This window comes from Bidens hawaiensis, unplaced genomic scaffold (assembly GCF_021521415.1).
Source record: "Bidens hawaiensis isolate Kalapana, Puna unplaced genomic scaffold, B.hawaiensis_p1.1 tig00027824_1, whole genome shotgun sequence".
Taxonomy (NCBI): Eukaryota; Viridiplantae; Streptophyta; class Magnoliopsida; order Asterales; family Asteraceae; genus Bidens; species Bidens hawaiensis.
Window position 1 is genome coordinate 228,471 of NW_027494517.1, and position 14,079 is coordinate 242,549.

At 32.3% G+C, this 14,079-nt stretch overlaps 3 protein-coding genes across 3 annotated transcripts; 1 reads left to right on the forward strand and 2 right to left on the reverse strand.

Annotated features, from left to right (window-relative positions):
• Window positions 1-2,510: 2,510 nt before the first annotated feature.
• LOC143575960 (uncharacterized) lies at window positions 2,511-5,698 on the forward strand. The gene is made up of 4 exons (XM_077060191.1): window positions 2,511-3,021; window positions 3,991-4,422; window positions 4,492-4,792; window positions 4,939-5,698. The coding sequence occupies exons 1-4, from the start codon at window positions 2,578-2,580 to the stop codon at window positions 5,082-5,084; spliced, it is 1,323 nt and encodes a 440-aa protein (XP_076916306.1). The 5' UTR covers window positions 2,511-2,577; the 3' UTR covers window positions 5,085-5,698.
• A 116-nt stretch (window positions 5,699-5,814) lies between these two features.
• On the reverse strand, window positions 5,815-7,222 carry LOC143575982 (uncharacterized). The gene is made up of 3 exons (XM_077060206.1): window positions 6,421-7,222; window positions 6,263-6,344; window positions 5,815-6,181 (listed from the first exon to the last, which is right to left on the reverse strand). Exons 1-3 carry the CDS (start codon window positions 7,050-7,052, stop codon window positions 5,972-5,974), a joined length of 924 nt encoding a protein of 307 aa, XP_076916321.1. The 5' UTR covers window positions 7,053-7,222; the 3' UTR covers window positions 5,815-5,971.
• Window positions 7,223-10,474: 3,252 nt separating this feature from the next.
• LOC143575983 (uncharacterized) lies at window positions 10,475-13,417 on the reverse strand. The gene is made up of 5 exons (XM_077060207.1): window positions 13,241-13,417; window positions 12,112-12,268; window positions 11,989-12,039; window positions 11,727-11,819; window positions 10,475-10,819 (listed from the first exon to the last, which is right to left on the reverse strand). Exons 1-5 carry the CDS (start codon window positions 13,396-13,398, stop codon window positions 10,751-10,753), a joined length of 528 nt encoding a protein of 175 aa, XP_076916322.1. The 5' UTR covers window positions 13,399-13,417; the 3' UTR covers window positions 10,475-10,750.
• Between the last annotated feature and the right edge of the window lie 662 nt (window positions 13,418-14,079).

Genomic DNA, 14,079 nt, shown 5'->3' on the forward strand with positions numbered 1-14,079 from the left:
AATCATCTACTCTATTATACTTTCACCAATAATAGCAACTTACTTGGAAAACCCTTTCATTTTTCTACCAATCATAGCAACATATATGTTGTAATAAAATAAAAGTAAGTTTTTATTATTGGATTGTATAACTACTTAGCATATAAAATATGATTACATAGAATCTTATTAAAGTAATGATGTCATGTCAAGAGGTTGGAACTTAGGAAGCATTTGACCCTTCAACTCATTTGACCTTTCTTTTATAGCTAGTTTGAACTAATATGTTAACCCATATTATCCGTTCTCATTTAAATAGGTTGAAATTGCCACCTTTATTCGATTTTTTCCCGGGATTTTGTCATGGGTATTCTTGTGCAATTCTCGCGCTTGAGTCTACAACCCGTGTTAGTTATGATTGATGGAGGGAGGACTCATTCCGACTCAATAACATGTGTTCTCCACTTGTAAGATGACATTATTTATTTCTTTTACATTCGACTCATTGTTTGGTCGTAAATTGTATAGCTAATAAGTCATGAATTCAATTCGTCACTACCTTTTTTTTTCATGAGACCACAGTTTGCACCTTCTTGTAACTTATAATTATTCAATACTTTTTTTTATTATAACATTTTTAGAAATGATAAAAAAAGGGGTAAATTCTTGAATGATATTTTATTGATCAATTAATTGTTAACTTATAGGCTTCTAGCGTGTCAGATTGACGGATCAAATTAGTCAATCTGAACATGACCCACATTTTTATTTCTGTCATAAATATTAATTCTAACTTGCACACACTTAAATCGTGTAACTGAATCACAACCCGCTTAATCTACTTATCTAACGTGTCAAATGGGCTGATGAGTTATAATCAAGTTGTATACGTTTCAACCTGGTTGTAAAAAATGGATTTATCAGGTCATAAACAGGTTAGCGGGCTGATATGTTTAACCAAACAGATCAACATAACACGAGTAATTTGACGTACGTCGTTCACCTTGAGGGTTTAAACTTTAAACTATGTCATATTTTATAAGATAAGATTAATAGACTACAAATATAAAAATATGATAACCAAAAAGATGATTCACTTTTTATATTAAATAATTGAATGACGATTGTTTGCTAAGTCAAGTGGCTTACGAAAGAGGATTCATGAAGCCTTGACTAATTTTCATTTTTTCTTTAAATTATGTTAATTATTTTTAAAATGAGCTATTCTGTAAGGAATTTTAATTTTACCATTATTAATTTCAACCTGTTTTAAGTTTTAACAACACTAATAGAAAATTTGTTTTTAAAACCATAATATTTGGTTCAACTGTTTATCGTTAATTAAGATTATATTTAAAGTACACTCTAACACTAAAGAAGTTTTAATTTTTTAATGAAAAATAACTAAAATAATATGTACAAGTATAATCTGAAGAAGGTATGCTTGTCACACCGTCGTTTAGGCATGCGCCAAATAATAAGTCACCAATCATTGATTTATTTATTTCCTCTTTAGAATTGTTTATTGCAAGTAGCTCACTTAATTTATTATTATTTAGATGTAGATATATGTATACTTGGATCTCAATTTTGGCCACGCGGGGATCTATAATTTTATATTCTTTTCATATGATAGTTTAAATATAACTTGATATTTATTTTTTATCTCACAAGCTATAAACCAATTCAAAGTCACAAATAATTTATTAACCTTGTTGAAAATCTATGCATTTATTGCTAAAGATAGATTTTAATGGCACGGACAATGAGGGATAAGTGGATAACAATTCCAAAATATGAAAAATTCTTAAAATACCCACTTAAAAATAGTCGAGACGTGCAAAAGTGCGAAAGACATAATCAAACGAGTAGTTTTCAGACCCACTTAAATAAAGACACGTGGACTTTGTTGTTTTCGTAACATCACCTCAACTCAACATTTTCTCGACCCTTCAACCCTACCATTCAACTTATATCACACTATTTTCCATCATACTATTTATATATATTATTTAAAATTCAAAAAGAATGAAAAAAAAAGATAAAAATCTAATTGGGCAATGGCGGGCGTGGACTGGGTCATTGAGACTCCGCCACTAGTGATCTAGAGGTGGGGTCTGTTAGACAAGATATTATTTCATATTTAAATAATGTCTAATTGTATAGGGTCTAGTTTGTATTATTCAAGTCTATATATATCTTGTAATCTCTTTATTATTATTTACAACAACAATTATCATTCCTTTTAATTAACCGAGTCCGAAGTATTTCAGTGAGGCCACTTACACCACCTCATCATCACTAATGAAAGAAAACTATAACATCATAAACCGTAAATTTATTAAAAAAACCATCAATAATTTATAAGTTGCCCCTTATAGTTGAGGTCAGTGTCATAAAGTATTAAAAAATTGCATCTATGAAGACAATTGCCACTTTCCCATTTAGAATAATCATTCCACATTATTAATATTAAACAACTCTTATTACCATAATAATAATAATTATAATTATAATAATAATATATGGGTCCTTAAAGTTTCACATTTTCACACATCACCCAAATCAAATCACTCCCAAATAATCTTTAAGCTGCAAATGACAGATCAATCACTCCTCTTAAACTTAAAGTCAGACCATATTCAAATTTCACATGACCAAGATCATGATCAAGATCAAGAATCAAGTCATGATCTTGATACATGCCTGCAACAACTGGATTTGTATTTACTACTCTTGGGATTCAATCAGTCTTCTTATATCAGATTTGGGATTTCATGGATAACCTTTTTAATGATTGGAGTTGTGCTTCCTGTGTTTGTACTTTTGATGATCACCACCTGTTTGAATAGTAAATGTGATATGTATCAAGTTCAAGGCTTTGAGCTTGTTGTGGTCTCTTCACATGCTTCTTTGGCTGCCTCTGCTCTGCTATGTCTTTCGCATAATCTCCGAAAATATGGGATTCGGAAGTTTTTGTTCGTTGATCAGGATAATGGTCATGTTCAACGGTTTTCGAAAGATTATGGTCAAAAGATTTCTGTAAGTATATGTTTGCCATTTTTTTAATGGTTTTGATTATTGTTAGAGAATCTTTAGGCATAAAGTTTGATGCTTTGCTTATTTTCTTGAATATTTGAAAAACAATAATAATGCATACCGGCTTTAGTACTTGCTAATGTTGTCCAATGAATATGATCACTTTGACTTATAGGAGGTTTAACTTTAAGGGGTGTTTAAACTTTAAAGTTACTAGAATTATGATGATTCTTTGATAATTATTAAAATAAACAAATTTGAAATTTATCAGAATATTTTGATTATGTAAGTAAATGTGAAATTCACTTGCCTTTCTCGAGCTTCTGCTCTACCTTTCGCATAATCTCCGAAATTATGGGATTCGAAAGTTTTTGTTCGTTGATCAGGATAACGGTCATGTTCAACGGTTTTCGAAAGATTATGTTCAAAAGATTTCTGTAAGCATTTGTTTGACCTTTTTTTTAATGATTTTGATAATGGTTAGGGAATCTTTAGGCATAAAGTTTGATTCTTTGCTTATGTTCTTGAATATTTGAAAAAAATAATGCATACCGGCTTTAGTACTTGCGAATTCTGTCCAATCAATTTGATCACTTTGACTTATAGGAGGTTTAACTTTAAGGGGTGTTTAAAGTTACTAGGATTATGATGATTCTATGATAACTATTAAGTTAATAAAATTTGTAACACAAGTTTTTGTCAGACACTTTAGGCATTATCCTAGCAACTTAATGATTGATTGAATATGTTTTGATAATAGTTAGGGTGACTATGAGAAACTTTAGGCATAAAGTTTGATACTTTGCTTCTGTTATTGAATATTTTCTTCTTTTATTACTTATTTTAACAAAATAATGCATATCTTTAGTTATAAAATGCAGAATAAAATCTCATTATAAAATGCATCATTTTGGAGAGAAGTTATGTATATATGATCAGTAAATTTTAACGTTTTACTGAAAATTTTATCAGGAATCGAAACGGGCACTATTACTATGGTTTCTTCCATGTCTTGCGTTGAAACTTGCTCGCGAGGTTATCCGCATGATGTACATTCCACACGAGTCATGGTGGCAATCTTGTGGCATTTTGGTCACTTTGACTTTCTCATGGACTTATGTAACCATAATCTTTTTATCATCATGTTTAGTTTTCCACTTGGTCTGCAATTTACAAATTATACATTTTGATGATTATGGAAATCTTCTGGAAAGAGAAACCGACGTCTTGGTATTTATTGAAGAACATGCCCGTCTTCGCCATCATTTATCGAAAATAAGTCACAGGTTTCGGATTTATATTCTACTCGTGTTCATACTTGTCACTTCAAGCCAGTTTGCTACTTTATTCCAAATTACAGAGTTTAGAGATAAAGTAACTTTCATTAACGGTGGTGATTTTGCGGTAAGTTCAAAATTCTACTCGCCTTTCGAATATACCCTTTGACTTCTAAAGTCAATTTTTTTTGGACAGGTGTCTTCAATAGCACAAGTTGTAGGGGTGATATTATGTTTAAATGCTGCAGCAAAGATTTCCCATAGGGCACAAGGCATTTCATCTTTAGCAAGTAGGTGGCATGCTTTAGCTTCGTGTGGGCCCGATGATACGTCTCAAATGAGATTTTCAAATAGAAATGGGAATTTTGAGGCTGCAAATAGTTTACTTAGATCGGTTTCTTCAGAAAGTGATATGGAACCGATGAATTATATTCCATTGCCAACAAATGCACAACTTACATCTTATTTGGCTTCTTACCATAGACGGCAAGCATTTCGTAAGTAAAGAATTTATTACTTTTAGTGCATCGTTGGAAAAAGTTGTTAGCTTGGTACAATCTGCAGAAGTTTTTTGTTAGTTAGATTAAATTTATATGTTTTGCATACAGAAGTTATATCAAATGGATTCTGAACTTCTGTACAGTTATGTATTTGCAGAATAATCCAGGTGGCATTACTTTGTACGGTTGGACAGTTGACCGAGGTCTTATAAACACAATCTTCTTCATCGAGTTGTCACTTGTTCTCTTTGTATTTGGAAGAACAACCGTATTCACTACAACCACTTAATTTTCTTGATTTTTTATTCAAAAAGAATCAAAATTCTTTAGATTTCCATGTCATGCCGAGCTCTTATTTATCATCAACAGAATTTCGATAATGAGAATGCAACTTTTGTCAAATGTCAACAGTCAACACGCGCTTGTTTCTTTATATGTGTATATGAGGTAATGCAATTTATCTATCGGTTTTGTATAGTTGGTTTCATGTTGTTTGAACTTTAAGCCATGATCATGGCATTTTTTTATGGTTTGCAAAATCATTTAAGTATACATACGATCATTCGTTTCCATTGTAAATAAGTTTAAATGATGTTGATATTCGCATCCTGTGCCATATAACAGTTCTTTTTATGATCATTCAATATTTCATTTGTTATAAGAGATTTTGTATTATTTTTGTAGTGCAGGGGCCTTCTATGACATTAGTCAATAACCCAAGGGGCTAAATGTATAACTTAACAATGAGGTTGACATATTACTAACTAACCCTTCATATTAACCAAAAGTTTCCATTTTATTTATATTTTAATTTTGTCCCACAAATTGGTTTTTGTTAAATAAATTTATATCATTAAACCAATAGTTGTAACTTGTATGCCAATTAAAATTGTATATTTCAATTTACAAAATAAAAGAACCATATAATAGCCGCTTTGATCGCTCTAGCTGTACGCAGTTTCGTATCAACGAGTAAAGAAAATGTTTAGGTTAAATTATCATAGTCAATTTCTAAACACAAGAAACTTATTATATGCTGTGCAACTTTAAAAGAAACTATCATTTTGAACAAATAATAACAAATGAAACCATTTTGAACTAAACATTATGATAAAAAAAATGCAAGATGAACATAATAACAACACATGAATCAACAAGCAATGGCAGAGGTTGGTGTTACCAGCAACACCAAGGCAGCTTAATGGAGAAAGAAGAAGGCAAGTGACCGGTCCGCCTTATATAATCTGCTCTTTCACAAGTTTGTACAGCTTTTTCATTCAAAATGGCCTCGGCTTTTGCTCGTTTTTCCTCTGCTATCCTCCTCGTTGAAGCAACTTTATTCGTATACTTCTCTTGTGCTCGAGCTTTCAGTCTTTCCGCCTTAGCCTTACCACAATATAAACAATGCGTTCACAATTAGGCATTAGTTATATATATGATGCTAAAACAAAAGAAAATGTATGTTACCTCCATTCTTTTCATTTCCATCTCGGCTTTTCGCTTTTCGTGATTCTCCCAAGCTTCTATCTTCACCTCTTCGCGCTTGAACCTATTAACCAACATCGGTTAAACGTTTAGTAGTTACACGTCACATTATGCTATAAGATTGTGTTTAAAAAAATTACCTTGCCATGTATTTAGCGCGTTCGGCCTCATCCCAAGCCAATGCTTGAGTTTCAAGCGGATTTAATTTCGAATCTTGACGAGCATTTCTATTTTGATTTTCAATCACATCTTCACCATTACTTTCTTCGTTTTCTCGCCCAAACCTAGTGGTCCCACTCGCGTCAACTCTTGGTACAACCGCAGGCGCTACATTTTGGCCCGGTCTAACAGGAGTTGACGAACCAGAGGCCATAGGGCTGCGTGCAGCCGGGGTAGTGGATCTAACCGGCGTGGCAGATCTCGAAGGCTCCTGACTAGCCATAGGTGTCATTTCGGTCCCCATATCCCTTACACAAACTGAAACACCAAAATCAACCTTTTTTGTTTCTATAACTGTTTCATCTTCACTGCTTGGGTTCGGTACGGGTGCGATGAGCCTCCTATCGTCCGCATTGGAGTCACGTGGCTCGGTGTTGGAGTGGCTCTTGTCTATGCCTCTAGACAAGTTAACCAACCATTTTTGGGCATCATCCCATTTTGATGGTGTCGGTTTGCCTAAAGCGGTCCGGTGGTGGTTCAGACCGCGGTTTTTTATCGGTATCTCTTGAGGTGATCCAAGATTTAAACAACCCTTATCCTCTATGGACCTCATGATCACTTTTCTTGATTAAAGATCAAATTTTTAACTTGTCCCAGATTAAAAAATTGAATCTTTGATCAAACTTTGATCAAATTAATCACATAAGCATATATTATATATAAAGCTTGTGGCTTTATGATTGCAAAATGAATAAAATTACAAGAAATCAATCAATGTGAATGAAGTTGACAGTACTCACTAGATGTTTTATAAATCAACTGCAACTTGAAAGATAAGAAAGTAATATGCTGCTAAATTATTAACAGAAATAAGGAGCTTAGAAATGAGTTAAATGCAGAATTCTAAAGGCAAAAAGATCATGAATTTGTGTACTTATGATGTATGAAACTGAGAGAATAAGACCTTCTTCAAGTGTTGTAGGAAACTGAGAGTGTGTTGAGATTTGCAAGATTATAATTTAATATTACTAAATAGAGAGAGAAAGATCTGGTTCATCAAACAATATGGAGAAAGCTTCAAGGTTTCTTTCTTTATTCATTTTACTTCCATTTAAAAAATATATATATATCAGATAATAATTTATCAGACCCAATATAAGACAATATTGAAATTTAAATTAATTTAATATAATAATGAATACTAACAATAAAAAGACCTAAAAGTCAAGCCCGGTCTAGCTCGCGAGCCTAAGTAATCCTCTCATTTATATACTTTTTTTAATATACACATTTAATAATTATTAATTAATATATATAATATTATGAAAAGATAACTAAATAATGTATATTATTTTATACATAAAATTATAATCGGAAAACATATTAAAAATAATTATAAATATATAAAAATTAATTAATAAACAGTAAGCGAACTCGAGCCCGAACTTGTAAATCTACTAACGAGCCGAACTCGAGCTTTAATAATAGAGCTCGAAACGAACCGAGCTCGAGCCTGGTTGTGGATCCCATAATAAATAATAATAATAATATAACCAAACAAAGAATCTCATGATTATCATTTGATTAAGAGGATGAATAAAACATGTATTCTTTTCCTTTCATGTGAATTTTTCAAGCAACTAACTAAAATTAAAGTACAAAGATGGGGCAGTATAGTATTAGTATAGTCTTGGTTTAACGGTAACAATGAGTAGCAGTGACACGTGGACGGACACGATTAGCTGAAGTATCATATTAGCATGGGCCAGTTGATAGTGCTGTCTCTGTAATAGTTTCACATGGGGCTGGTGGTATTTGAGGAATGTACGTACAAAGTTTTAGTGGTGTGGCATGGCTTCTAATTTAATGTTTTCTTCATCATTTAAGGCAGACAGTGTAGAGTTATGTGGGGTCGGAGTCGGTTTGGTAGTAGTTATATATATACAGACACACAGTTCGTTCGATATAACAATAAATAGTTATCAGAACTACATAATGCACTTGTATATATTATGTTATGTAAATGGTTACATTATATATTACATAAATGTATTATGTGTTATATATATAATTGAAAACTTAGTTGATAATTAGAAGGTTTGAGTTTGTTGAATGTAATTATGAAAATGGCTAATTGTTTTTTAGTACTTGGCAATAATTATGTTTCACAATCACATGCATGTGTGGGAGACCAGACCAAAGCATGTGACATGAAGGAGGAAAAACAGGTTTTGAAACAGTGCTTCTTTGTCCTTTTTCTCTAATAGATTTGATAAAATAATTTCTTATTTTTGTAAATAATTGATAACCTTAATTAGATTGATTGTTTTTTCGGTTTTCATGTAGTTTTCTTTTGAATCATTCTTAAACTATGAGAAAACTAGCACCATGCAATCAATATGTTTATTATATAATACTTACACATATCACGGTGAGTAATAAAAAGAAAATTACAAACCCTTTGGGTAATTAATTTAAAGGGAAACCCATATCACCGGGATAAATGTATTATGTGTTAAAACTTTTCCAGTTTTCCCACTCCATCTTCAAACTCTTATCCCGGTGAGTAATAAAAAAAATGAAGATGACTTGATATCACCCACAAATTTGCTTAATGTAAGACGTTTGTTTGTTGTTGAAAATAATGTCGTTTCTAGCCTTTCATAACATCCACCGCGTAAACTTTTCTTTTATTCCAGCCCCTATGTTGTCGCACATTCCAGTCCAAATCAACTTTGTGCATTCACAATTTAGCATTAAATGTTCTGAGCTCTCTTCTACTGCCACAAAAAACGCAATTTATGTCATTCAAAATAATACCTCTAACCGAAAGTGCCTCCTTGGTTGGTATCCGGTCCAGCAACATACGTAAAAAAAACAATTTATCTTGAGCGGTAATGTTTTAAGCCACTTATTATCCCCGGTTTTGGAGTAATCTGAGTTGTCCAACTCCCATCTAAAAGTGATGGATATTTATCTTTTAGCGGACCACTCCTTGATGTTAATACCGGGATATTTTCCCATTTGTGAGCTTTTATTGTCTTAACCCAAAGTGTAGAACCATCCGACTTGTACCTTACCCACCATTTAGCCAAAAGCGCGTTCTTCATCGCCCGTAAGTTATCCACTCCCAACCCGCCTCCATTTTTATCTAGAATAATTTTCTGCCAAGAAACCCAACTGATAGCTTCTTTTATGTAATTATGTGTGAAGTTGAGACTGAAATCATTTATTACTTATGCTCAAGATAAGCTCGGGCTCGGGCTCGTTTAAGCATGGTTTAGTTCAAACTTTCAACAAGCCGATTTCAAATAGCTCACGAGTGACTCGTTTTATTTACGCAATCAACTGTACTAGTTCAAGTTTATAACTACAAAAATACAACATAAGCCGTTATTGTAATTAACTTAAATGAAAGAAAATAAAGATTGGTCATTGGAGTTCATCCAACTATTTATTTATTTTTCATTTAAGTATGTAGTTTATAGGTTATGATCACTTGTACCGTTAAAATTCCGAAACAAAAAATCAACCTTTCCCATTTTATGTTTTGTAAAACAAACAATATGATAACTTTAAATGCAATTACATTTTTGCGACTTGAATAGTTGATTAAATGGTAGAAACTTATGTTTCTTAGTGGGAGATCTCAGGTTTAACCATTGAGCATGGTGCAATTTACAGATACCATAGTTTAAAAAAACACTTTTGATGTCCACTAGTTGCTTAAAACCCGCAACACATTGACAACACGATTAATATATGTTCGGTTATTTATGATAATTCGTATTGAATTTAATTATTATTAATTTATTTAAGAAGGCATTGTCTATTCAAACACCCATTTTGCTATTTGTACACCCTTTTTATGTACAATTTCTCTTTTTCATACACCCTCTCTAAAACTATTACGGGTGTATGAATAGGAGCTCCCTTAATGTATACAAGAATACACGGAACTAGATATATATACTCTATGACCTACTTAAATAGTTGGGCCCTCCTTATACATGATCACAAATAAAACCAATACAATTTCATCAAACATTGTACATACAACTATATTTCATCAAACATCATAAAGTTTGTTTCTATAACAAACTAGGTAAAACATTGGCATCTAATGGTGTGTACAACATAGTACTTTCACTACACTAAATAGCCAATCAATAAATACATTGATCATAAAAAGTACTATGTATCACACAATACATTGTACCTAGCTTAAAATTCAAACAACTAACACCTTCACATCAAATTATGAATATTGAGTCTTTGATACACATACGTATTAACAGAATTCAAGCATTATTACCCAAATGAGAGACTTAAGTAAATGATTGTTGATGTCATCGTTCCCAATAACCCACCGGCAATAACCTGCAAATAACGATGTTTAATATATCATACTAACAATCTTTGTAATTCATATTAATTCAACAATGTTTCAAAATGTTGGCATGTTTCCGTTTTAGATGAATTCGATCATAATCTAAATCTTGGAAAAAAAATTAGTATATTGTATGCATAAAAAATAGAGTTTGGGTGACTTTCATCTAGGCTTGTTTACGAACCGAACGTTCGATGGACTATTTGTGAACCATTCAGCGGGAAGTTCATTTATGTTCGTTAATTTAATAAAGGAACGAACATGAACAAACAATTTGTGTTCGTTTAATTAAATGAACGAACATGAACACATGTTCTGTTCATTCATTTATGTATTAATAGAAAGCAATTAAATATTATCTGGATGAGTCATCTACTTAAAGGTTTAATATTTGTTAATTTGTGTTCATTTAAGTGTTTTCATTTATGTTCGTTTATGTTTATTTGTGTTCATTTACATTTGTTTATATAAGTTCATTATCTTTGTTCAGTTATGTTCGTTTAGATTTTGAACAAAAAAAACCCGAACGCAAATGCTCATTTTTTAAATAAACGAACATAATTATTTGTTCGATTCGTTTACAAGCTTTCATTATTCACATTGATGAATACATCAGTTTGAATCTCTAGGCTCTGTCGATTTTATTTGTGTTCATTTGCGTTCGTGAACACATTCATTTTCTTAATGAACGAACACGAACATAAAATCTCGTTGGGTAAGTGTTCATGGAAACATAATTTTCTTAACAAACGAACATGAACAAGGTCATGTTCGTGTTCGTTTACAGCCCTACTTTCAACCCACTTGACATGTTCCTATTTTAGCTAATGCTTTTATATGAACGATTTTGGCATGTTTAACATAAAACACAACTCAAAACTATCTATGAAAGCATACCTGCGGAGGGGTGTGGCCAAGAAGTTCACGTAATGGACTGCTTTCAGCTAGGGGGTGTTCAGCAGGAAGTCCATACACAATTCGATTCAGAACCTGAAACTTTTAAAATGTTAAGACATACAAAAATGACACACTTACCCTTATTTATGACCATTTTGTGAACTAGTAACCACACGTTACAATCTATGCTTAATTACTTTATAAGAATCTAGTAAAATGTAACAAAATAGCTAATTTCAGACACTCTTTTACATAAACAAACCTCTGCTTGGCGCCCAGCTTGCAACCGTACACCAGTTGCATCATACATTACCTGCCACAAATTTCATTTTTAGATGGGCGCATTTTAAACAATGGCAGATGATTAAAGTGAAGAAAATCATACAATACAAGCTAATATGAGTGCAGTTGCAAAGGTTGAACCCCCAACGCCATCATGTAAACCAACTGCAACGGCTAGAGCAGTTACAGTTGCAGAATGTGATGATGGCATGCCACCTGATCCAATAAGCTGCTTAATATCCCAACGGTGTTCCTTATACCTGCATATCTACCAAATAATAATAAGACTCTTAGGATGTATCACTAACAATAAATCATAAATTAGGAGGCGTTTTGATGTGTGTTCAAATAGTTTAATCGTAATAAACGGTTATGACAAAACAAATATGGTTCTGATTTTGTGATTATGAAGTGTCAGAATGATCAGATTTATGGAAGCTCATAAGAAACTGTAAGGAAACACGGTGAACATGAAATACATGACTATTGCAGAAGTTGCTAGTCGGTCGACTCACGAGTACTTGGCCTAGGTGAGTACTCAGGCATGGTAAATTATAAAGAAATTGATTTTCGGGAAATCAACATCACAAGTTAACTAATATTCATAACAAAAGGCGTGAATATGAATAGAAATCAAAAGGATACATGTTCAAACACTAAAGTATTTCAAAAATTGATATTGACCGACCGTATAATATTATAGACATAGTAATAATTCAACTCTCGTCTTCCAAGGTATCTCCATCACTCCATGAAAAACAAAAATCAGTGAAATATATGTGATAAACAGCAAAAACAGGACTGACTAGGTTCGAGTTTGACCGATTCTGAGTAATCTAGGCAGAGTTGAAGAAACTCTACGGATTGCTCGCCGAGTACTCTGCCACCTAGAGCGACTTTTAAAAGAGCAAATTAATCTCTCTCTATGTAGTCAGCTTATTATTATTAGAGAGAGTAACTAACTAACAAAGTAACTTATTATTGTGTGTGTGTAATATTTGAGTGGATGAATATGATTCTTATATTCCAACTATCTATATATGTATAGTTAGAATTATCGGATTTGGAGATGTGTAAGTAGTGGCTGTTAGAAATTGATAAAACCCTAGGAAGGTAGCTAGCACTAAGAAGGAATCAATTAACTAATTAATAATAAGGAAACCTAAATAAATTAGATAGGATAGGAAAGTAAGTAATAATAATAATAATCTGAAGGAAGCGTATGTACGTACCAGGTGGTGAAGACTTTAATTGATTGTGCAAGAGCAAACGCAGCAAGTGCAGATACCAGCACGTAGTTCATATAAACAGCTTCACCTGCTGCTTCTGAAGACGAAGAAGAAGAAGCTGAATTTGTGGACGTTAATGATATCATCGCCACCGATCTCATCTTCTTCGTGAATCGAATGAATTTATTTAATTCACCAAGTAAACGTGAAGGTTTAGTTTTGTGTGTCTGCACGCAGAGTTAATGTTAACAACAAGAAGAAGTTTAAATTTAAGTTTAATAGAATATGCGGACCTGACCTCCTTTACTTCAATTATTCTAAACTGGCTGCAGCAACTTGTACAATCATAACATAACATTGCCACTTTCCTTTTCTATTTATTTATATAATAATACTGTAACTGGATTTTAACAATTTAACTTTCAAGTACTTATATTCTTGCAACACCTTTTTTTTTAGCAGTGTCTATCTAACCCCGCTAGTTTTTGATGACGTGGAATAAAGATGGAGATTGGTAGTATGGGGTTAAGGTTTTTATATAGAAGAAAAGGCCGATGACTCGTAACTTTGGAATTACATTATAAAATATAACTAGGTAAGACTTTGTTAGAAAAAGAAAGATTAATGGAAAAAATTAGGTCGAAAGAAGAGATGAATGTTAAAAATTTTTGGGAAAAAAATATTTAGTTTGTTCATGCCAAACTCATTATAATTATTTAAACAAAAGAAAAAAATTGTAACATGTGATTCCAGATCACATCTCATCTGGTCCTAATTGAATAAGTGATTTAAACCAAGCCTGCTTTAAAAATACATTAAAACAAATACTGTCTTTTAAAAAA

Coding starts and splice junctions, on each gene's coding strand:
- LOC143575982 (XM_077060206.1), bottom strand. CDS start 7,052: ATGAGGTCCATAGAGGATAAGGGTTGTTTAAATCTTGGATCACCTCAA. Junction 6,345..6,420: donor CGCGCTAAATACATGGCAAG/GTAATTTTTTTA, acceptor GTTGGTTAATAG/GTTCAAGCGCGAAGAGGTGA. Junction 6,182..6,262: donor TGGAAATGAAAAGAATGGAG/GTAACATACATT, acceptor TATTGTGGTAAG/GCTAAGGCGGAAAGACTGAA.
- LOC143575983 (XM_077060207.1), bottom strand. CDS start 13,398: ATGAGATCGGTGGCGATGATATCATTAACGTCCACAAATTCAGCTTCT. Junction 12,269..13,240: donor ATTAAAGTCTTCACCACCTG/GTACGTACATAC, acceptor GTAGATATGCAG/GTATAAGGAACACCGTTGGG. Junction 11,820..11,988: donor AAGCTGGGCGCCAAGCAGAG/GTTTGTTTATGT, acceptor TAAAAGTTTCAG/GTTCTGAATCGAATTGTGTA.
- LOC143575960 (XM_077060191.1), top strand. CDS start 2,578: ATGACAGATCAATCACTCCTCTTAAACTTAAAGTCAGACCATATTCAA. Junction 3,022..3,990: donor ATTATGGTCAAAAGATTTCT/GTAAGTATATGT, acceptor AAATTTTATCAG/GAATCGAAACGGGCACTATT. Junction 4,793..4,938: donor CCATAGACGGCAAGCATTTC/GTAAGTAAAGAA, acceptor ACTTCTGTACAG/TTATGTATTTGCAGAATAAT.